A 25910-nucleotide genomic window follows, 5' to 3' on the forward strand; every position below is an offset into this window, starting at 1 on the left:
ATCGTCCAGTGTTCTATTAGACGTACCCCCATTTTTGTCTGCTCCCACGAGGGCAGGACTAATAGCAGCTGTAGCCATGAGGCGGTGAAAGGTGGTGGCGAACTATATGCAAATATGAAGCTTTAACTTATGGGTTACTCGAACCAGGATCTCTGGCCCAGCCCAGCCTCTTCTGACCGATGAGGGCCGTAGAGGGCCCGCCCTTTGCCCAGGCTTAGCTCCGGGCACTCCCGCGCGTGACTCTCGGGGGCGAGGGGGGTGTCAGCCTTTTACCAGCGCCTCCGGGCGCTTCCTGCACGTCACGGGCGCGCTGGTGCCCCAGGGGCTGCTGGGGATTGTGGTCCCGTCCGTCCGGTGCCTCCTGGGATAATTTCCGCCGTTTCCCTCACGGCTCTGCTCTGCCCGATGGCCAGAGGTGAAGGTAAGGTCTGTTCTGGTGTCCCCCCTGGTCTCGTGGGGGTCAGCCTTTTACCAGCGCCTCCGGGCGCTTCCTGCACGTCACGGGCGCGCTGGTGCCCCAGGGGCTGCTGGGGATTGTGGTCCCGTCCGTCCGGTGCCTCCCGGGATAATTTCCGCCGTTTCCCTCACGGCTCTGCTCTGCCCGATGGCCAGAGGTGAAGGTAAGGTCTGTTCTGGTGTCTGGTGTCTGGTGTCTAATCACTTAACATTACAAACTATATTTAAAAATATTATTAACGATTATACAAACAACATTAACCCAAAAGATTTATATATAAACTAACACACATAAAGATAATTAAAAAACAATATTTTTTACAACTGTATTTTGAAAATGATATCACTTACTTGAAAAATCCATATACTTGACAACGATATTTCTGCATCACAATATTGTTGTGTTACAATATTTTTCTCTGATATTTCCAACGTGATATTTTGTCCAAACACCGAACAGACAATTAAAATTCAAGGGTCATGCTAAAAAACTGTGCAGAATAATTATTTTTTACACAGAGATATTCTGTTTGTGTACTGCACATACTACTCGTAGTTCTTGCATGACGGTGAGTGCTCCTCATTCAAAAAACTATGAGACTTTGCACAGCCCTTCTCAAGGCATAACGGTGTGATCTTTAACATTGCTAATTGAAAACAAAACAAGGCCATCTCAAGTAATTTACATAATTCTCATAGGCTGTATGGTTAACAACGGTAAACACCTTGGGGAATTACCAATTATTAAACCAAGGTCAATTCTTATCCGTTTTAGAAAAAATACCAGCCTTAATTGATATTACAAATTTGCGACATTAAATGGATAGCAATGGTATTGAGGCTACAAGAGTAGATTTTAATTTCCAAATTATAGATGCATTGTTCAAAAAATTGGAAAGGAACTTCAAAAGCTATTGTTTATAGCTACAAATATTTTTTAATTAATTATGACTCGATAAATAACACTTTATCAATATTGAAAAGTGTACCTTCGTCATTAAGACAAATAGTGAGTATTAGTGACTGCTTGCGGTCAAAGGATCGTGAATTCGAAAGCATTCCATGAGCAAGAGCAAGCACGATTTCAAAAGCATGAAGATAATTCTAACGATCAGTTTGAGAAGGGAATCACCTAATCAAATGAGAGCGGTAGAAAAAAAGAGACTGTCTAATTGCATTGCATGTTTTAAGACGTGTTCCTAATCTTAGTAACTGAGAATTTTATGTTATGAATTTTGTTTATTAAATTTCATGGTATTTTCATAGTTTAAAACTGTGGTTGGCTAACTTTGAGCCAGCGTTGTTGGTAAAACAGCATCGTTTTATTGCAAGGATCTTAGAAACATGAGGAACCTGCCACTCCAGTCTTTCATTGTTAGTGGAAACCAGATCAACTAGGATCAAGGGAATCTCCAGAGGCATAACTATCATGATAAATAAGAATGTAAAATCAAGTAGTGCTGACATTTTGCTTGACAATCGGTGACTCCTATTTCTTTTCTTGATTCTACCACAAAACAAGAAGTAATATGTGTTAATATAAAAGTAACATAGTCTAACTTTCTAACTAGTATCTAACGCTGTGTAGAGGTTTTGAGGGTAAATAGCCTAAAGATGTACTTTAGGGGGTGATTTTATCACAAAAATACTCTACTCTGTTGGTGCATCTACAAGTAGGGAACGTAAGGGTTGATTTTTCAAATTGTCTTACTATCACTAATCAGATTTCTTTCTGTAAAACAAACCAGTATTTATAGGCTAATTTAATGTTTGAAAACTATCTGGAGGAGACAGAACTAAACATGGTCATTAGCCATTTTCATAAAGACCAACAAGCAAACAAAACCTTTATTAGGAGCATTAATTTTTTATTGTTTTAGGACATTTTCTAAATATATGTGAGCTATTAAAGTTCTGACATGGAAGAGTAACGACAATCTACCACTTAACGTATGCTGAACTCTTACAATCAGTGCAAAATAGTTTTAGAAGTAATCAAGATAAATTAGGAATTATCATCAATGGCAAAGAGGGGACTGTCAACGGGCCTCTGGTTCTTAAAGAAAGTAAAAACAACTTTATTCTTAGTGATGTGCATGAACAGCTGACACTGAATACTTTTGAAAGTAAGATTAAACGAGTAACAGAAATGCTAAAGAAAGAAATTCAAAGAAAAAAAACTATGGCCTACTTCTTGAGGAGTACCGGATTTAACAATATAATGTTTAGCATGTCACAGGACGTTTTTAAAGCCTAATAGCCCTATAGTTGAGCTGCAGTAGGAGGATATCTTAATTAAAGAGTATAAAAAGCTACTGAAAAATCAAAAGCGAGTGTTAGGAACTAAAATATGGGAAACAATATCAAGGAATCAAAACCTAAGCAAACCCAAGCCTGAGGAAAGAACTACTTAGTAAATTTCCAGTCATCTGCTGGAGAGACATTTGAGAATGATATATGGCCAGCCAAGTTCTTAGCGTTATCTGATGGACGGTATTAGTCAACCTTCTGAGGAAGGCCTTAGTTTTAATGAGGTAGATATTAAGGATGTTTTTTCTTTCTTCAGTCCTTGACAAGATAAGTATTGTGGTTTATTGAAGAGAATCTGCATGGTAGTCAAATTAACTCTATTTAAAGTAATTTTCTACAATAGCTAACTGCCCCGACAGCTGGAAATAATCATTGATCTCCCCAATCCTTAAGAAAGGGGAGATTATGGGAATTATTCACTTTATGGTTTAATTTCTCTATTAGACAGAGGTTCTACATTATTTGCACTATCTTGCTACTGGCTCCTGAAGAACGAATTGATATATTGGTTCTTGCAGCAACAGAACTAGCAGGTTTTCACTGAGGTGAGTATACTGTTCATCACATCTTTTTATTAAGTGATATCATGCATAGAGTTTTAGGAGCAGGCATGTTACATGTCTACTTTGATGACTTCAAGTTTGCATTTGATATGATTGATTGTGGTCTACTTCGGTCTAAGCTTGCAAACAAGAGGATGCTGCGTGGCCTCTTGTCACTTTTCGTTGCATGTCACTCAATATTTGATTTCAAGTAAATATCCCCAGTGGGCAAGCAAGAACACAGTGGATTCCTGTACTCAATGTTCTAAAGCAGGGGTGTTTCTTGGCATGATGATTGTTTTCTTTATTTTTAAATGATCTTCTAAAAGTACCTAGGTGTCACAGGGCACTCCCAGTCACCCCTCATATTAATGGTAGAGCAGTGAACACATTACTTTCTTTTGACAATTTTAGACAGAACTATCACTGGTTTACAAAGGCAGCTACCTGCTTTCAAACTTTACTGCAAAGCAAATAGACACAAGTAACAGTAAGAAAATTCAGATTTTGCAGATTAGAGGCAAACAATTGTATTCCAGTTTGTGTTGAAATAATGCTAAACTTGAGCCTGTGAGTTCTTATAAATATGGGGGGTGATTTTTAATAACAAGCTAAACCATTAAGAGCATAAGAAGAATACTTTCAATGGGGGTTTGATCCTTATTGGGTTACTGCAATCCAATTTATTTGGGGAATCGGAAGTTTGAACTATGTTTTAAAATATACTCTGCAGAAATAGGATACATTTTACATTATTGTACATCAGGAATACTATTAAGAGAAGTAGCAAATTTGAAAGGGGCACTTTGTCAAGCCCAGGTTTTGCCATCATGTGTTGGTATTGGGGCAATTTCTTTTGAGATAGGGTTAAGTTCACCGCACCTTAAAAGAGAGGCAGTGTGTCCAAATGTCTTAACTTCTCCATTGAGGTAAAGGTTATCTCAGCTAAGGAGTGCTTGAAGGACCTGTGTAAATATCAGTGTGGTTATGCCCAAATACCTATAAGTTTATTTCACAGTACACAATGCACAATACCATACACTGGAATATTTATTCACTGCCAATCCAATTCTCATAAATAAAATGTCCCTGAAACAATTAGTGTGCATCGTTTTTTGTAGGCAGACAGTTTACTGAAAATAAAAGCATAACAACTCAATTAAGTTGACGGTTAGGAAGGCAGGGGATTTGTTTCCATCTGTAATCCCACATCACACAGTTTTTTTGTTATTATTGACACTGTGCATTTATATGAATATGAAGTACATGTATTGTATTGTATTGTATGTGGATTTGTAGAGCGCGATTGCTGCCCGGGGGCGTCCAAGCGCTAAATAAATGTTAAATAGAGGTGTTAGTTTCTGCCATTTCCAATCTCATTTGCCTAATAATTTAGCAAACATTATGTTAATATGTCCCTCCTATTACTTGAGAGAACGGAATATTTTAAACCAATAATTAAAGAGGCTCCGTTAATGAGGGAGAATCTGGCGTTTGATTATTCATTCATACTCCGTTAAAAAAGGTAGCTATGTATTAATTGGATTTTGCAAGTGTTTAACCCAATTGATATTAATGTATTAATATATTTAATAAGCATTGTTTTTAATGTATTATATGTTTATATGAGCATATAAAGTCTAAAAAATGATAATGAAAAACTGTTTGCCCTGCCTTTTTACACCAGTGCAGAGCCTCTGTAGTATAAGTCTTACTGTTTACAAATCAACTGGTACTAATAAATGTATCAATCTTGGATGGACCACAAGAAGAACTGGCCAGACAGAATTAGGAATTACAAATTTTGCACTAATGCAAAAAAGGCAAAGTTCGGATAATAAACTTGCACGGGCAATTCCACCAATTTTAACATTGTGACAAAGTTTGAGGTAAAATCATCTAGTTTCAGATTGTAAACATGTCGCATAACCGGTCTGTTCTTTTTAATGTCGTTCATGCATTTTTTTGTATACCGTCTCGATTACATGAAAGAAAGAAAACAGTAAACAAGCGCGGTATTTGTGTTTATCAATTGTACAAAAAGGCTTTCGGGGTCTAGTTTTGCTTGCTTCGTTTCATATTAACAAAGGCAGAGAAAAGGAGCAACATTTCACCGGTACAAAGTTTTTCTGATATGTCAGCAACGGGTGCCTAACGCACTCAGCTGGACAGCTGCCCTGCTGTAAATCCCCCAAAGCGGCATAGATAGCCTCCTAAAAAAATGTTCACCTGTGAGAATTCAAGAGGCTCGCATAAAAAATATTGGTACATTTAAAAAACTAATAAAAGACTGTTCAGATTTAAAATATTTCCTAAAATACTTATGCATCTTAACTTATTGCACAATTAGATTTTCTCAATTTGGAGAATTATTATTATTTTTAGTAATACAGCATTATTACTATTCTTCACTAATACTATATTAACGTTCGTTTCCTGGTTTCCTAACACTATGACTGTAATATTAAGGTACGCGTGCTTGCATATACACATCCACACCTGAAAAATGTCTAGGCGCTTGATTCACAAGTAGCTCACGTGTGTCTTTCGGTCGCCTGAGGGAGAAACTCAGATGACAAAACTCAACGACGATTAGACAGTTGAGCAGGGTCTCGGAATTATGCTTTGCAACTCTCTAAACCGGAGTAGTCACCCGAGCTTCTCCTGACTACTACTACCTCGCAGTGCTTTCCCGAGGGCATTCCTATGAAGTGCGCCTTAGTGACGTTAGTTATATAAGAACCGCAGTTAATCTTCTTTTCCAGATAGCAGTAGTGAAACATAATGCGTTATAGCGCCTATGTGGTTCAATGAGTTGAACGCTGCCTGCGAACAGATGCGGTCTCCTGCAGGCTACTAATTCGAATTCGGGCTCTGTCCTCTCAACCTCACATTCTTCCGAGGCCAGTAACTAGAGCAGCATAAATGGTGTGATGGCGGCGTCTGTACTTTACCGTGCTTAGAAACGGCAGATGTGAAGAATGAAGCGCTATGTGAAATAAAATATTATTTTTCATATAAAGGTACTAGTGGATGTAAGTATTCTCATACTGCATATGCCTGCTCTTGACAATGATGGATAACCAGTTGGAAATTACTCGAAATGGACGTGCCAACGTCACGCAAATCCTGTGCATAAAGAGAATGTCATTAACAGCCTAAAAATACAGTTTGTGGCACAAAACACGAATCCCGTATAAATGTAACCGCACTCTTTGCGCAAAGTTGTACAGGAGGCACGCTATATTCAACTACGTGAATAGTATACATAGACTTCGAGGACTCACCTGTGACCACTAACCGGGTGCCGGTCCCAAAGTACTTCACGCCGGACCCACAGCGCTACACCCTCTTACAAAAACTGCAGTCTCTGCAGTGCACAGCACACCCAGTGCATGAGAACTCTCGCGCTGCCAACCCGAGGCTAGCAGGAGAGCCGAACTGAGAGATCAAACGTCACTCAGGCCACCACATGACAACGAACCACCGTGAAGTTAGCTTTCCTGTGGATTCTAAAGCGTTTGTGCTTTGAATGTGGTGAAACACTTCATCAATTGAGGGGGGCGAGCCACTTGTAGAAGAAATAGTATGTTGGTATAGCAAGTGCTGTACACATTTTTCAGTACCAGATGCAGAACTTGCAGTAAAGAAGTTTAACACTGGTGGCAAGTAATGACGTAAGAGATGCAATTATGCAATTTCAGTTGTTTGTAAACGCTGTTATACATGGAAATTAATAAAACTAATAAAGAAAAAAAAACTCCATGCCCGAGTCGCTTGCCAGGCTCTGGTTCAGCTCGAGGTCCTCTTCACTGCTTCATCCCAAAAACCGAGCCGAGCTTTCATGTGGCTGCCGGCTGCGCACGAGCTGCCACCTAATGTGCCAGGAAATATAGACAAAGCTTTGATGTCAAACCTTTATAAAACTGGCAAAAGAGAAGCAGATACCCGTCTAGTGGCAGCATTGCACAATGTACAACCTGAAATACCGGCATTTCTGCTTGATGACATTGTGTGATCCAGGCAAATATTATATTTCACAAGAATACTTTACATTCTCTCCTACATCACATTTTAGGGAGTCATCAAATACTTGCAGTCAGGATTTGCGCTATACATAACTCTTATTTTATGTTTAATAGAATGTAAGGTTGCCACACCACATATACAGAGTGCACATGACAGCAGACTTGTCTTTTAGTTTACTGGAGGCATGGTGGGGTTGCAGGCAGAAATGCCTAAAGGGTAAGGGCCCAAAGTCCATAGGGGGGGGGGGGGTGGGGGGTGGGAGGGACTGCATTGCCGTTAATTTTAACAACAAAAAGGTGGTTGAGCATTTATTGGACATACTCCCTATCTCATCCAATTCTGACAACCAGATTTTTGCACTACCATTGGACTTTTTTATAAACCGTTTATCACGAATTTCAGGTTACAGCCCAGGATTAACCCAACACCCCTTTCTGCAACTCTCGATGTGATGCAACTCTCCCACCACTCCCTATTAGAAACAGATTGCACCCCTGAGTGACCTCGAAGTATGCAATTGACTACCACCTTTCTCTGATCTTCCTACTGTATCCCAGCCCCCCCTGAATATATCTGTTAGTCAGGGCAACACTGTTAGTTTGCCAGTCTCCCCGAAATATCTGAGAGTAATATCATGGGATATAGCGGGATACAATCAGCAAAAGAATAATCCCCATTGGTTGTTTCTTGTGGAGATGTTTGATGTTCTATGTTTCCAAGAAACATGGGAATCAAATCAGATTGCAATTGATGGGTTCCACACTTTTCAGACTAATGCGGTCCCCTCGTAAGTAGGACGCGCAAGTGGAGGAATTGCCACTTTAATAGCACATACAGCAAAGATTAGGATAATTTCCTTTCTAAATACCCCCCCCAAATTGCAATATACTGTTATGTGACTGCTGTAAAGAAAGGGTTTTGATTAATTTCTATAATAATAATTTTGGAGGTAGAATGGAATCAGTACTAAATGTAATTGAAAGGATATTGGTGAGTTGACCAATTCCCATCATAAATACTTTGATATGATATGGTTGGGTGATTTTAATGCCCACAACTGTAGCACAGCTAGTTCATCAGTTTGTGGGCCGAGTGAGGACTTTGGGGATTCTATTTACCATTTTAGGCACACTGATTATGGTAATGCTCCAAACAGACAACTCTTAATTAACAATCTTGACATAATAAACTCAGTGGATGGCAAATCAGGTCAACTAGAAATTACGTTTTCTTCTCAGTCTTGCAGTTTCACTATTGATTATGCCCCTGTTTCTCAATCCATAGAAGCTAAGTTTTCTTTTGTTAATACCAACTTTCTGCCTTCAAGTGACCATCCAGCCATTACATTTCAGATGGAATGGACTCAAGGTAGAAACTACAACAGTAGCAAAATGAGAAAACCTATAATTGCAAGGAAAAATGGCGTGGTACTGAAATGGGGCAAAATTGATATCTCTCTATTTACGTACACAGTTGTCACTAAGATGCACCATGAAATCTCTATTTGTTTAAATTTGAATCCCTCTAATATTTAAATCCCATTAGCTTTTCAAAAGATTTTAAATGAAATCTTTAGCAACCTTTCTTGCCCAAATACTCAGAAGTCCAGCAGAGAGGCAGGCTGGTTCGATGACGCCTGTACTAAGGCTCTGAAGGACCTTCACTCTGCTCTGACAGCAGAACGAAGGGATGTGGCCCTAGTGAAAACGTTACATTTTTCATACAAAGAAGCTAGAGCCAATAGGTTGAGGATTTTTAAGCAAGAAGCTTGGGACAGGTTGCAACAAGCAACTATATCAAAAAATAGCAGGGATTTCTGGAGCGTAGTTATTGCTCCGTTACTGAAGGATGAACAAGAGATTACTCTGAATCTCCATGTAAGTGAGGATGCATGGGTGGCATATTTTAAAGGAGTATTTGGGAATTCAGAGAGTGAACTCTATGAGCCACCTGGTCTTCTATTACCCACTCCTGACGTCCCATTATTATTTAGCTTATCGGAAATTAGATTTGCCCTGAACCAGTGTTGCACACTGAAGGCATCTGGTCCCAATGGTGTCCCTATTGATTTCTTTTTATCCTATCAGGACTTATAGGCCCCACTACTCACTAATGTTTTCAAAGTCCTAACCCAGACAGGAGTGCCCCCTTCTTGAAGAAGACTGTCATCATTCCAATATACAAAAAGGGGGGTATGTCTATCTAAAAATACTATAGACCCATATCTCATTTGGATAGCACAGCAAAGCGAATGGGTTGGTTACTCCTGAATAGGCTAGAAACTTGGGCTCAAGAAAGAAATGTTTTATTGTGTGCCCAATATTGTTTTAGAAAGGGAAGGGTACAATTAATTAATGTTTACATTTAAATCTGTTGATTGCCAGGTACACTGTGGCAAGGGAAGGTCATCTTTACATGGCCTTTATGGACGTATCAGCGGCCTTTAATTGTGTGGTTCACGCTAAACCTTGGTCATTAATGGAAGCTATGGGTATTAATAAGTCCATAATTAATTGTATTTGTGAAATGTATTCTGATGCCTCAGCCTGTGTCAGCTATTGGAGACAGGGTGAATGCACAAGTCACTTTAGGATTACCTGCGGTGTTAAGCAGGGGTGTGTGCTTGCCCCCTTTTCATTTTCTTTATATACTAATGCCGTGGAAGCCAAACTGATTGGCACATGATGTCCCTTATGTTGCTTCAAACCCCGTCCCGAATCTCCATTATGCAGACGATGCAGTTTTACTAGCTCAGACTGGTAATTCTTTACAATGTCTAATAGGACCCTATTCCAATTTTATGCATACTGTGAGCCTTAGGGTTAATGCATCCAAGTACTATGTGCTGGTGGCAGCAGCTAGACTTAAAAAAATTACCCTGATTGACCATTGAGGGGAGAACATTGGAGGTGTTGGGCACCTTTTCTTATTTGGGAATAATGTTTGATTAAAAAAAAAGTGGCTAAATAGGGTATCAAACAGAACTCTTCTTTTGGAAAGAAGCATAGGAGCCCTGTTTGGTTTCATAAAGAAGCTTGGCTCTAAACCCATAGAAACAGTACAAAAAGGTCTAAGAGGCCAAGTCGATTTCTGTTACCACCTATGGGGCAGCTGTATGGGGAATAGCCAATACATCTATTGTTCAACGAGTCGAGGACAGGTTTCTAAAGAGGTTATTAGGTATCCCTTAATCTTGTTCCACTTTCATTTGTCACACTGAACTTAATGTACCCTATATTACCGATAAAATAAGCTCTCCCCGATTTATTTATGACATTCAATCTGGAAAAGAGAATCATTAAAATTAATCATGAAATTGCATATGAAAGCTTAACCCTAGATGGTAAAAGTAAGATCAAATGGCTTCAATATGTAAAGAACATCTTATGCTCAATAGGAATGGGTGGACGATTCGATAGACCAGTCACATGTTCTGCTGTGTCTAAGGCAAAATTGAAAGAAACATTCTTAGGGAAATGCATGAAAGATATATGGAAACTTAATTGCACTAAGACTAGGGCCATACAATACAATTTAACACCCATGCTTAATAACACTGATATTAACTACTTATCTTTTGTCACAGGGGCACAACATAGATATCTTTTGCTGAGGTTTAATTTAAAATCTATTCCTTTTATGTAGTGTTTTCCAGATGAGGTTTATTCTCTGGATGCATTCTCAGCATGCCCCTGTGATGGAAACTCCCGTCAAGGGGAACTCCATCTATTATTCTTCTGTAGGTTTTATATTGAGGAATGGAAAAAATATATTTTTCCACTCATCCGTACCCTTAATGTTAGACAATGTCACCCTGCTCTCTATTATCTACAAGCATTATCTGATTCACTAACTTGTTATCGTATAGCCTCGTTTCTATGTTGTGCTCTTAATACAAGAAAATACTTTCTGTAATTTATCATATGATCGGTTTTCTTTTATGGATTTCATACTCTTTTAACCATGTTCTATTTAATTACATATTTTTAAGGAACTTCCTATGAAATTGTATATAATTCTGTATTTGAATCATTTTATGATTGTATATTGCATGTAGAATACTTTTATGCCTTTTTTTGCACTGGCGAAATAAAGTGATTGATTGATGGATTGATTGATTGATTGCTTTAAGGTTAATGTTTAAAAACATTTTATAAATACTTCTCAATGCAGTGACGTAGTCTGAAGTACGGTAAAAATATTTTTTTTGTAATTTTGACTATAATTTTGAAGTGACTTCATGATAATTTAACTCAATGTTTGTTGCATGATTTACATGGCAAATATTTTCAGGTTTGGCTCGTGCAAGTGCTCTTAGAGCTAAGCCAGACCCAATGTGCTCATGTACATCTACCAGAGATCTGCCACTTTTATTGGTGCACATTTGGAATGCAGCGGAAATACCACCATGGTTAAAGAAAGTTACCAGATCAGTGACATGAGAAAACCACATGGCATGCATAAAAACATATGTTATTACTAACAGGAAAATAATTATGGTACCTATTGCCTTGTTTCCATATACAAAGATAATTAGGAACTGTTTTAGAGTTTGTGATACAGGCTACTCCATCACAAACTTGACAGATACCAGTTTGTTGTATTGCAAGTGCATCATATCCCCATGGCAGTTATAATAAGGAAGACAGGATATCTGCTACATTTATGACTGAGTAACCCCTCCGTCAAATTTTAAATCAGACCCTTAGATTTTTTACTCGTGTGACAATAGGAAGAAGCAGTCCATAACTGGAGGAGTATGGTACCAGAATTCTTTTTGTCACAAGATAGTCTAACATAATATTCTGTTGCAAATCTTGTCTACAAAAATATCACCCATCCCATTGAAGCTAAAAGAAAACTACACAGGGGGCGTGGCCAAGATGGCGGGGTGAGCGGACGCTTCTTCCCGCAGCTCCTCCGGCCCGACTAGGCCCGAGCCCTTTTTCGTCAGCTTCTCTCCCCCCGCTGAAGCTCAGCGGCTGAGGGACGGGCGGCGAAGACCCTGGGGCACACATTGATGCTACTTTGGCCCCGATCGCTCCGGCGGAAGCACGCTAAGTGACCGATAGCCGGACGGTGGAGCGCCTTGGAGGCGGAGCGGAGCGGAGCGGAGCGGAGCGCTGTCCGGGAGCCTCGGCTGGGGCCTGGTGCTGATGTCTAGCGATCTGGAGTGGAGCTCGCCCTGGTACTCGACGGAGATTGTTGGAGGGACAACTACCGTGTGACATCGCTGAGCGTGGACCCTGCTGTGTGATCGTGGTGGTGCTTGGACTTGCGGTGGTGGCCTTTCATGTTGTGCGGGCCCCGGCCCCGTCGCCAGTTAGCGACAGTGCTTCGGATTGGAGCCAGGTCTACTGTTTCTCCTCTCTGGCCGGACGGCCCTGGATAAAACTTTCCTCTATATACCTGACTCTCAGAGTGGCCCTGGCGGCATCGCCAGGCCTGGAAGATCAGCCCGGCCCCGCCCAACCGCCATCTTGTCTTCACGGCGACGGTGACGCAGCTTTCCTCCGGTGTCGCCTGGGGTCGTCTCCTGCACCTCTACCCTCGCACAGCTCTTCTTTCCAGCGGGGCGCGGCAGCCTGGGCTCCCCCTGCAGAGGCCTATGTTGGAACATTGGTTGGACCCTGAACGGCCCTCTGCGAATGGACTGGCCCGCCATCTTGTCATCTGTGGCGCAGGGCCCCTGATGTCCCTATCTTAGCGGGCGTTCCCCCAGGAGGTGCTCTGCCGAGCGTTAGAGACTCATCGAGGGCCGAGCTTACTGCGGGTGGCCGGAGCCAGTGTTCTTGACTCACTTGAGTGCGGCTGCTTATGGGGCACGAATGTCCGGAAACCGAGGTTCGAGGAAAGGGGACCGCACCCTGCCGGACATGCTTAGCAGGGCTCAGCAACAGAGGGACAGGGCGCAACCGTCTCCGAGCTCCTCCCGGGCTGCTGCGGACCCGACCGGGGGTGAGCCCCCCGTCACGAGGTTCTTCATGGAGGAACTGTTCAGCTCGCTTAGGGCTGACTTCCAGACGCTGAAGCAGGAGGTGGCCAGTGAAGTACGCGAGGTCCGCAGGGGGGTGGAGGGCCTCGGCGAACGGATGGAAACGGTGGAGGCGGCGGCCCAACGTCGGGACGACGAGATTGTCCATTTGCAACAGGACGTTCTCCGTCTCAGGGAGCAACATGTTGAACTCCAAGCCCATAACGAAGACCTTGAGAACAGGTCGAGGAGGAATAACATACGAGTACGGGGTGTGCCGTCCGCAGATGAGGGGACAGACCTGGTAGGCTATCTGCAGGACTTGTTCCGGGATATTCTGGGTGAGCCCACGGACTTCCCGATCCGCATCGACAGGGCCCACAGAGTCGGCCGACAGCGACAGTCGGCGGCACCCCCGCCGGACATCTTGGCCTACCTCCCTGACTTCCCGGTGAAGGAGCGCATCATGTCCGAGGCCCGCAGAAAACAGCCATTGACATTCCGAGAACGACCTGTGGCACTATATCAGGACCGGTCTGCCATCACACTACAGAAGCGTAGGTCCTTCAAAATTGCGACCGATTTCCTGCGAGAGCATGAGACACCGTACTCCTGAGGGCATCCCTTTCGTTTGATATTCCGTTGGAACGGGATACTGCACCAGCTGCGTTCCCTGCAGGATGTCTGCGGTGTCTTGGGTCTCACGGCTGCAGAGGAGGATGGAGCAACACCGACCTGGAGGCGCTCGGACAGAGGAGGACGACGGCGGTCGGCAAGGAGGAGATCGGCGGCGAGCGCTGGGTGACCTGATGTTAAAACCTAGACTGCAGTGTCAACATTATCGGCGCCATCTTGCCCCCTTTCGAGCCCATTCGTACGCGTAAGCGGCAGCCATTTTGAGTACCATGGCCTCTCTGCCCATCGCCGATAGCCAGCGCGTCTCTCTCTCTCTCTCCTGACCTCGCAAGCATCCCCCGCACGCTGACAGCCCCCGCTCTCACATGCCTTGGGTCATAAACCCCTCTTCAGCACAGCTCTGCCTCGGAACCCCTTCCTGTTCCCAGCGCGACACCTCCCTTCATTCCTTTCATGATCCCGGGTCCTTTGATAAAACCCCCTTTCCTCTGTGCCCGTTTGTCTTACTCTTTCCCAGGCCGCCACCTGGCCCTGCGGATACTGTTTATTACCCCCTATACAGTAAGAAGCCTCCCCCATCGAAGGATCCACGAGTTGATCAAAGCCCCCACCCCATGAGATCCGATCAACCACATACATTCCGTGAATCGGCGGAATGTCCAGCTGCGCGATAATCATCACCTGTTGTGACCGGGGTGGGGACTTCAACTGTAAATGTGTGTGGGAACGGGCCTGAAGCGGGGATTCCGAGGATGTCTTTCCGTACATCAAAGTATTGACAGAGATGTGTTTTACGCAATAAAGCAATAAACTTGTGTATAAGAGGCCAGGCCTCAGAGATGCGGTTAGAGCACCTCGAGAAGATACCCTGTTGTCTGATTTGATGTGTTCTGCTCCGTCGGAATAAAAACTTCTGTTTCCTGCCTTCCAGTCTCCAGCGCCTGCCTCTTTGTTTGGTAACTTGAGTGGGTATAGAGGCGGTTAACGCCGGGCAACTCTGAAAAAGGTCATCGGCCCTACCTTTTTCCACAATTGGCGTCCCAAACGTGGGGCCCATCAGCGATTCGTGGATCCAGTGGGAGAGGTCCTGACGACAGAGTGAACGACTGCAACGATCGGGAGAGCTCCTGTCCGATAGACCCTCGTCTGACAGCCGATCATCCGAACTTCACTGTTTCCGAACAGACCTCTCTTGAGTGATCTACGGTCCTGACTGGGAACCATCAGGAGTGCCACGAAGATCACGAAGAATAGAGGACGATCGGGCGCTGGATTCGGAAGACAAGAAATTGTCCATGCGGTCCGGGTAAGGTCGTGTAAACGCGACAAATTGTGAAATGATTGTTTGATTGTTTGGAAAATACTAGTATTACTCTTTTGTTGATTTGATTGGAGATTCACTGTCTGCAAACGGAGAAACAACAGGCTCTCTCTTTGCAAGCAGTGAAGGATAGGTAACGCAGACTTTTGTCCCCGTTGTAATCCGTCGTGCCTATCTTCCTCCCCCACTGATTGATTGTTTGGCCCGAACTGTTGTTCGCGGATTGTTTTCTGGAGATTCTCTGTCTGCAAACAGGGAAGAACAGGTTCTCTCTTTGCAGGTAGTGAAAGGGTAGGTAACGCAGACTTTTGTCCCCGTTGTAACCCGTCGTGCCTACTTATTCTCCCCATTGATTGTTTGATTGACCGAACATTGACTGTTCGATATTGGTTCTTTTGAGGTATTCACCGCCTGCAAACAACGAAGAATAGAAATATTCTGTCTAGTCTTTGCACGCAGTGATAAGATAGGTAGTGCAGACTTTTGTCCCCGTTGTAATCCGTCATGCCTATCTTCTCCCCACTGATTGGTAGCCTGTTTAGCCCGGACCGCTTATTAGAGATGAACCATCCGGCTCCACTGGAAGGCACCCCTAATAAGGACATGTTCATGAAGCATGGATTGATCGCTATAGCTTATAGCAAGCTGTGGCATAAATATATGAAGAAGGATCGAGAGAGTCAGTGGCCACTGATAGGATCCTTCAATGAGGATAAAATAAGCGCGCTAGAAACAGCCCTTGGGAAACACAAGACAACGCCCACTATGCTTGATAGTCTCGGCATGTGGCGCAAAGAAACCGAACAGCGTAAAAAGAGAAATGAGAGTAGGTTGGGAAAAGAGCTGCGAAAGGCAGCCCACCTAGCTGCTAAGAAATTTAGAAGAGGAGATAAAGGAAAGAGAGGAAGCCAAACAGAAACTAGAGGTAGAAACATCAAGCCAGTGTCCGGTTAGAACGCCCTCTGCGCTCTATCCTGAATTGCCCTTAAAACAGCGAGCCAACGATGATCTTTTGTTAGGTCCTCCGATCATCTACATGCCCCCTCCATATGCCCCTTCCCAACCCTTAGCACAGCACCCACCACCCCCAAGCACAGGCGAGAGTAGTACCAGAGCTTCGGCCCCCATGGCCTCTGTGCCGGCCGAACCCCTTGTATTAGACACAGCACAAGCGGCAGCGTTAGATGACCCTGAGACCCGAAAGGCTGATTCCGCGAGAACAAACAAGCAAGGATGAGCGAGCAGGGATTGACAAGATAGTGAGGACATTGGCAGAAAGAAAGGAGAGTGAGGAGCACATCAAGGATATGTTCAACTCATATGCAGGGAGTCACAGACGACATTTTGCCGTACGACTGTGTTATCATGTCTTGAATGCGCACGAGGACCGATATCGAGACAAAGGTCCCGAGAGCCTAACGACTCTGTATAGGAAGGTCGATATTGAGGTTTTCCGCCACCTCACTGAACAGGAATGGGAAGCTAAACCTACGACACCCGTAGCGACCGAACCACAAACTGAGCGAGCTAGCGCCATGATGCCAATAAGAGAGGCTGCCCCTTACTGGGTTCCTCCACGAGGTCTAGGAACTCACGATGACGTCAACCACCAAGATGCAAGAGGGAGGGTTGTGTACAACTGGGTCTACCAGCCATGGGATCGGCAAGATATTCTGACATTTCGGAAATCTCTGCCTGATTTACGTAAAAACCCCACTGCCTTCTATACTGAATTAGGTACAGCCCTAGGTTCAACGATTATGACCCTGGCTGACATCGACTTGTTTTTCGGGTTATGTCTACCAGCTGATGTGTGGAAGCGAATCCGGAAAGTCGACCACCTTGAGCTGTTCGGACATACCTGGTCACAACTCGATGGCATAGATAAACAGCGAGAGCCTGGACAGAAGCCTTTGAAATCCATTTTAGACCTCCCTGATAAAATTGTACAGAAATTGAAAACCCTGCTTCCAGAAAAGAAAGTGGACTGGTCGATAGTAACGGCTTGTCGTCAGAAACCCCAGGAAGATGTATCGGACTACTTCTCCCGGTTTGAAACGGTGTTCTACGATTACAGCGGCCAGGACCTGACCACTGCAACCGGACACCACTTGTTTGTCCAGAATTATGTTAAGGGTTTGTCACCGGAGGTCTCCCAGAAACTGCAGGCCAGCGAGAGTAGTTGGGCGGCCTCAAAACCTGCGGCTATCCTTCAGATGGCCCAATATTACGAACACCAGAAAAATGAAAACGATAGAGCAACAGAGAAAAAGAAGAAAGACTTAAAAGAGAGGGTGATGATTGCACAACTGCAAGGGGTTACTATAGGACGAGAACAATACAAAGGAAACTATCAGACAAATGCCCCTAGGAACGTACCTCCTAAAGACCGCACCCCGACATCCCGCATTGGACGTACAGACATTAACGAGGACCAGTGTGCTTTCTGTAAAGGATTCGGCCATTGGAAATCCCAGTGCTCGGTCCTGTTGGAGATGATCAGGAATAGGGACCCCAGGGACATAGCGGGTGGACCGAGAAATAGAGGACAGCAACGAGGGCCCGCAAATGACACGACTAACGATAAATCAAACAGAACAAATACATTCGACCGACCCAGACAGAATCAGTACCAACAGTCTGACTGTGACGATGCCCACGACTTCGCATAGGACTGCCAAGGGCAAGGGAGGGATCCAGTCGAGCTCTATGTTGACCAGCAAGGTCCTTATGTCACTGCTAAGGTCCTGGGTACAAAGTCTCCATTTCTGGTAGACACTGGCGCAACACGTAGTGCGTTATCTAAACGACTGATTCCAAGGGCACCCTTGTCTGGCTCACTTGTGACATCGATAGGTTTCGATGGAACGCCCTCCACTAACCCTTTGTCCACTCCGATCCCCTTCGACTTAGAGAACAATATCACTGACACGACGTTTCTGCTTTCCACCAATACTCCTGACGCCATTATGGGACTTGACTTACTGAAGCACTTCCGAGCGACTATTAGATGTTCCCAAGACGGAGTTCGAGTTTTCCTGTATGACAACCCCATTCTGCTCAGACATTGCCCTTCCCGACGCATGTTTTCTATCAATGACGCTGACATGTCCCTGCTTGACACTCTGCCTCCGTATCTGTGGGCCAAGACAGATTCGGACGTAGGACGCATGATGATTGACCCAGTGCACATCACTGTTCGATCGGACGCAATACTCCCAAAACTTCCACAATATCGGATATCGCCTGAGGGCGAGAAGGCATTGGTAAAGATTATTCAGTCACTGATAGACACAGGAGTGGTAGAGGAAGTGGTTAGCAATGTTTGCAACAGCCCTATCTTGCCCATCATCAAGAAACAAGGAGAGGGAGATGAGAAAGCATACCGCTTCATCATTGACCTTCGAGAGATCAACAAAGTGGTTGTACCCCAGTACCCCGTGGTCTCAGACATCACCACTATCCTGACTTTGATTCCTTCTACTGCCACCACCTTCACTGTCATTGACCTCAAAAATGCCTTTTTCTCTACCCCCATCCACCCAGACAGCCGATATCTCTTCGGCTTCACCCTAAAAGCCCGCTCATATAGATTCTGTCGAGCACCCCAGGGCTACACGGAAAGCCCCAGCATCTACAGCCAGGCCCTCAAGAGACAACTGGATCAGGTCCAGTTACCCGATGGAGTGGTGTTAATACAATACGTCGATGACATCCTTTTGGCGGCCGACACCACTCCACTAGCAGTCACAGCCACCATTCAACTCCTGCACTTCCTTGCGGAAAATGGCCACAAGGTCTCCAAAAAGAAGTTGCAATTCTGCCAACCCCAGGTCACTTACTTAGGCCACCTTCTGTCCAAAGACGGAAGGAAACTTACTCCCGACCGGATCCAAACCATTCTTGAAACCCCTGTCCCTAAGACCCAGAAACAGGTCCGCTCCCTACTAGGCCTCACTTCCTTCTGCCGACAGTGGTTACCAAACTTCAGCCTCATTGTGAAACCGCTGCTTTCTCTGCTAGCTAAAGATGTCCCTTTCCCCCTCCCTTGGACCCCTGAATGCCAATCCTCCTTCACAGAGCTACGAGATGCCCTTTGTTCAGCCCCTGTCCTAGGTACCCCCGATTACACAAAGCCCTTCTCCCTCTACACTCACGAAAGGGAGGGGTGTGCTTTATCTGTCCTGACCCAGTCCATTGGCCCAAAGCAACGACCGTGCGCTTACTTCTCTGCCACTCTTGACCCCGTAGCCAGAGCCTTACCTGCCTGCCTTCGAGCTGTAGCTGCCGCTGCTATCTCTATCCGACAGAGTGAGGGGATCGTGCTCTCGAATTCCCTCACGGTATTTGTACCCCATGCAGTTGACACCCTCCTGAACCAAACCAAGACACAACACCTGACGAGTGCACGACTGACTGGATACGAACTGACTCTGCTCGCACCCCACATCACCCTGAAAAGATGCACCACACTGAACCCAGCAACTCTGTTACCCCTACCAGAGAACGATCCCAATGTGTCCCCTGTACACGACTGTGTGACCCTCACGGACGAACAGACTAGAAGTAGGGTTGACCTCAGAGACACGGCTTTTCCTGACCCTGATGGAGAGCTGTGGGTAGACGGCTCTTGCATCAAACTCCCCGATGGCACCACTTCAGCTGCCTATGCAGTCACCACGGCCCGAACTGTAGTAGAGACAGCCCGCATTACCCAACGGTCTGCACAGGCAGCGGAACTGATTGCCCTGACACGAGCATGCATCCTAGCAGCAGGAACCACAGCGAACATTTACACCGACAGCCAGTATGCCTTCAGGGTGGTTCACCATTTTGGGCTCCTTTGGAAGGAAAGGGGATTCTTGACCTCACACGGCACTCCCATCTTACATGGAGATCTAGTTTCCGCCTTGATCAAAGCTGTCCTTCTCCCCAAAAGACTTGCGGTCATCAAATGCCAGGCACACAAGAAAGTGACAGACATTATTGGACAAGGAAATGCACTAGCCGACCTCACCGCCCGAACGACAGCTGAGAATAGGACGACGACACGCATGTACGTGACCAGGTCACAAGCAGAGAAATGGACCGACGCTAGGGACACTATTAGGGACATTCAAATGGCTAGCACACAACACGAATTGACTGAATGGGCACGGGTGGGATTGAAAGATGACGAAGGCTGCTGGCGGACAAAAGACACAAACAAATGGTTGCTACCTGACTCATACCTGATTCCCATACTGACTATGGCACACTCCCCTGCTCACATAGGATCAGCCCCCATGATTGAACTTGTCTCCAGAGTTTGGCACAACGACAAAATCACAGACTCCGCCAAACGTCTGGTCCAACAATGCTTGATATGCCTGCAACATAACCCCGGGAAAGGAACTGTGGTACCCCGGGGAGGGTTTGGGGTCCCCAATCACCCGTTTGAAGTCCTGCAGATGGACTACATCCAACTAGACAGATGCCAAGGCCTGAAATATGTACTTGTCGTGGTATGCGCATTTAGCAAATGGGTGGAAGCATACCCAACCCGTGATAACACTGTTATGGCCGCTGCAAAAGTACTGTTAAAAGAATTCTTCCCTCGCTACGGCCTTTGTCGAATTTTATGGAGCGACAATGGCCCCCACTTCGTAGCCGAAGTCATCCAGCTCATCTTAAAGGGGCTGGGTATCAAGCAAAAGTTCCACGCAGTCTTCCACCCCCAGTCTGCTGGACTTGTCGAGCGACACAACGTCACACTAAAGCTAAAGTTAGCCAAGATAGTGGCTACCACAGGACTAAAATGGCCAGACGCTCTCCCACTGGCATTGCTATCGATGAGTTCCACCCCCACTAAACACCATTTGACACCTTACGAGGTTGTTTTCGGCCGACCCATGAGCGTCTGGTCTGCTCCAAAACCGACTTCCATTCATGACGTCCCGGACGTCCTAATGTCTGATTATTTGTATAAATTGACTGAAACTCTGTCTGTCATCCACCAACAGGTGCTGCATGCCATCCCCGACGCTTCCAGGGGTCCCGGACACAACCTGCAACCCGGGGATTTTATACTCGTAAAGAACTTCCAGCGCGCCAAGAGTCTGGAACCCCGGTGGACGGGCCCCTGGCAAGTCCTACTCACCACCCGAACAGCTCTTCGAGTGGAAGGAAAGCGGACCTGGGTGCATGCGCACCATTGTAAGAAGATTCCCCCGACTCTGATGACAACTGAAAACGTGACCACCCAGGAAGAGCTCCTGAACAAAGACCGACCATCGCTGAATTGCTACCCGGACACAGAGACACTTGAACTTGCAAAGATTCCTGACCCTACCGTGCCGTCCAAAGAAGGGTATAACCTGCGTCGAAAGGAGAGAGTTTCGGCTAAGCAGACCATTGACTAAGTCATAATTCTCAAATCGGTGGCCTAACACAACAAGGGCTGTCAGGAGAGAAAGCCAGATGAGGTCTTTGGTTCTGCCCGCTACCGAGCTCCCTCGAAGGTGATGGAAGCGCCCGATAAGAAGGTGATGGAAGCACCCGATAAGAAGGTGATGGAAGCAACCGGACATCTGAAAATTCGCTACAGAAACCCAAAGACAGACAGACTCCACAGCTTAAAGACAATTGCACTTTTCATCACAATCCTTTTCTGCTTTCTCCTCATGACCACGCTCTGGATTGTGGAAGAAAATGCACCTGCTCATGAAACGTTCCTGACCACTGCACAGCCTACCACCATGAAGGAACATTATCTGATCTCACTCTCTCCTCAACTCAGAGAAAGGCGAAAGGAGTTTTGGAACAACTCCTTTGTACAGCTGCTGCACCAACACAATCTTGCCACCAATGCCACCAACTGCTGGATCTGTGGGTTGCTACCCCATGCCACTGGACATTCGATACCTTTCATCCCTTCACCCTTCTCAATTCACGGCTCCTGCCTTGCTTGGCTGATCCTCCTGCAAGAAAGCTATAAAGACAATGCCACCTCCAGCAAAACCATGACACATTTCTTTCATGAGGTCTGGCGAAACAAAACAAAGACACACTTCTGCCCGCAGACCTCCAACGACTCTATCCATATGGACATCCCTGCTAAAGAACGAATTGAGATGCAGGTGTTCAACAATCCAACCAGACCCACCTTCTCCTACCTACGGAAATGAACAGCTGCCACTCTGACTGTGGCTCTATCTGTCATCAATGTCACAGGCCATATGTGCATAGAAGGGCTTGGGGCACAGCTGGTAGGCCGCAGTGCTTGCCGTTTCACCAGAACTTTGGACTCTACCGATCCACCTTCCTTTGTATCCTCTCCAAACATGTACTTCGTCTGCGGCACAAAGGCTTACACCGGGCTCCCCAAAGGCTGGGGGGGCACTTGTTTCATCTCCTTCATCCTTCCTCCGACCTATGTGGCTCCAGCGAATCACCATAGACAAAAACGAGCCAAGGACATTGAACAAGCCGACTCAACAGGAGCACAGTTCCTCGATGCTATGAAGGGACTTGTCCCACTCTGGGGCCCGATGGCAAACAGCCGTGCCATCCGACATCTGGCTCAGGCAGTCGAGACAACAATGAACATCACAGCTGGTATCCTTGCTAACAACACAGCCGAGCTTCAAGCGGTCCGCCTGGTGGCTCTCCAGAACCGCCTTGTTCTAGATGTGGTTCTAGCGGATCGTGGTGGAGCATGCCGCATTATTGGGTCCAGCTGCTGTACATATATACCGGACAACTCACCCTCAGTGTACAAGGCCATCGAACACCTCCACAGACTCTCCTCAGAAGTCCACCAGGAGCAGGAAGAATGGTCGCTTGGTGGATGGTTCTGGAGTACTGTTAAGAACTGGGGCTGGAGACTGTTTACCATTATCCTGATTCCTGTAATTGTAATATGTGGGTTATGCTTAGGAATTCAATGCCTGCCGCCTCTGTGTTCATTATGTGCGAATTGTATTTGCCCTAAGACTGTGGATTTTGGAAAGGAACGCATGGGAGCATTATATGATGCTGAGGTTAGGAATTTAATGCAGATTGACTTTGAGTAGGCAAGCTGGCTAGATATGTTGAAAAGGGAGGACTGTTAAAACCTAGACTGCAGTGTCAACATTATCGGCGTCATCTTGCCCCCTTTCGAGCCCATTCGTACGCGTAAGCGGCAGCCATTTTGAGTACCATGGCCTCTCTGCCCATCGCCGATAGCCAGCGCGTCTCTCTCTCTCTCTCCTGACCTCGCAAGCATCCCCCACACGCTGACAGCCCCCGCTCTCACATGCCTTGGGTCATAAACCCCTCTTCAGCACAGCTCTGCCTCGGAACCCCTTCCTGTTCCCAGCGCGACACCTCCCTTCATTCCTTTCATGATCCCGGGTCCTTTGATAAAACCCCCTTTCCTCTGTGCCTGTTTGTCTTACTCGTTCCCAGGCCGCCACCTGGCCCTGCGTATACTGTTTATTACCCCCTATACAGTAAGAAGCCTCCCCCATCGAAGGATCCACGAGTTGATCAAAGCCCCCACCCCATGAGATCCGATCAACCACATACATTCAGTGAATCGGCGGAATGTCCAGCTGCGCGATAATCATCACCTGTTGTGACCGGGTGGGGACTTCAACTGTAAATGTGTGTGGGAACGGGCCTGAAGCGGGGATTCCGAGGATGTCTTTCCGTACATCAAAGTATTGACAGAGATGTGTTTTACGCAATAAAGCAATAAACTTGTGTATAAGAGGCCAGGCCTCAGAGATGCGGTTAGAGCACCTCGAGAAGATACCCTGTTGTCTGATTTGATGTGTTCTGCTCCGTCGGAATAAAAACTTCTGTTTCCTGCCTTCCAGTCTCCAGCGCCTGCCTCTTTGTTTGGTAACTTGAGTGGGTATAGAGGCGGTTAACGCCGGGCAACTCTGAAAAAGGTCATCGGCCCTACCTTTTTCCACACTGATTCGCCCACCATTAGAGCGGACATGGCCAGCGCTCTGAGAGAAGCGGCCAGGGACTCGGCCGCCACGAACGGTGTGGCTTTGACGGCGTGAACTCACTCCGGGGGAGATGGACATAGCTTCTTCGGCGCCAGGTTTGGGGGTCGGAGGGAGGGCCGGAGGAGGACGGGGAGAGCGAGTGGCCGGACGTCCACTTTTGGTATTTTCTGCAGACTTGTCCTTTTTGGGACTGGACTGGGACAATGGGTTGTTTGTGTGTGAGTAAGAATTTGGCTAGTTGCCACTGGTTGGTTTGGGGTGGGGTTGGGAGTTGTTCAGGGGTTGGGAAAGAACCGTCCAGTATTTCATGTGCTATTTTGCTTGTCCTGCGCTGTTGCCCTGCGCCCCCCCCGCCTATTGCCTGCCCGCAGCATAGCGTCTCCGGACCCTGTGAGGTATGTTGTCCCTGAAGGTGGTGACCCTTAATGTTAAGGGTCTGAATAACCCTGTGAAGCGCAGGGCGATTTTATCTCTGCTGGAGGGGACACAAGCTGACATATGCCTCCTGCAAGAAACCCACTTATTGTCCCGTGATTGTCACAGAATGCGCTCTGCCAAGTTTCCGACTCAGTTTTTCTCCTCTGCTACGTCCAAGACCGCTGGGGTGGCTATTTTGCTATCGAGCTCCTCCAGGGGGGAGGTGTTGTACAAATTTGCCGAACAAAAGGGGAGGCTTTTGGCATATCGCCTCCGCCTGGGGGACACGTCGTTTACCATTGGTTCCTTATATAGCCCAAATGACCATCAGGAACGCTTTCTAGATTCGGCGCTGGTGGATGTGACTGCCTCCCCTGATCGCCATGTCATACTAGGGGGTGACTTAAATATAGTCTTTGATTCTGCGTTAGATAGATCAGCGCAACGATTCCCGCAGACCGGGGAACTTTCCCAGGCCGGGAAGGCCCGAATCACTGACATGGATTTGCATGATCTCTGGCGCACCCTCCACCCCACAGATAGGGACTATTCCTATTACTCGCATGCGAACCGGACCTACGCACGGTTGGACTACTTTTTGGTTAGTGGACCGATGCGCGCCGCTGCTACGGCAGCGGACTTTGGGGTCTTGACACTGTCTCATCATGCGCCGGTCATGGGCACGTTTGCGTGGCCGACGACCTCCCCCTCTCGGGGGGTGTCGCGCCTTAGGGACACCCTTCTGCACAAAAAAAGGTTGTAAAACATATTGAGGAGGCGATCCGGGAATACCAGGCGCACAACGACAATTCGGACACTTCACTGGCGACACAGTGGGCGACGCTGAAGGCGGTTCTCAGGGGGGAGTTCATCTCCATCTCCTCGGCAGAAAATAGAGAGCGGCAGCGCAAGAGGGAGGAGCTGACTTCCCAGGTCCGGGAACTGGAGCAGGTCCATCGCCGTACGGGAGCTCCGAGGGTGTGGAGGCAGTTGAAGGCTGCCAGGAAGCTCCTTTGGCGCTGGACATGGACAGGGCGGAATACGCAGCGTTGCGTCTGAAACATGCATTCTACACAGGGGGGGACAGGTGTGGCAAACTCTTGGCAAATAGGCTTCGTGTCGCGCACCAGCGTAACGTGGTGAAGGAACTATTTGGTGCTGACGGGGTGGCGGTTTCTGGTGATGCAGCGGTTGCGGAAACTTTTTGTAGTTTCTATGAGGCGCTATACTCTGGGGAGCCC

The 25910-nt window shown here is 46.3% G+C and overlaps 1 protein-coding gene across 1 annotated transcript in view; it reads right to left on the reverse strand.

Moving 5' to 3' along the window:
* The window catches only part of TARP (TCR gamma alternate reading frame protein), a 394614-nt gene that overhangs the window by 49740 nt on the left and 318964 nt on the right, over window positions 1-25910 (reverse strand). The window contains exon 3 of the mRNA XM_086966829.1: window positions 6596-6650. Coding sequence (XP_086822955.1) covers window positions 6596-6650 — 55 coding nt within the window. The remainder of the gene's footprint in view (window positions 1-6595; window positions 6651-25910) is intronic.

Source organism: Lissotriton vulgaris, chromosome 4_1, assembly GCF_964263255.1.
Source record: "Lissotriton vulgaris chromosome 4_1, aLisVul1.2, whole genome shotgun sequence".
Classification (NCBI taxonomy): Eukaryota; Metazoa; Chordata; class Amphibia; order Caudata; family Salamandridae; genus Lissotriton; species Lissotriton vulgaris.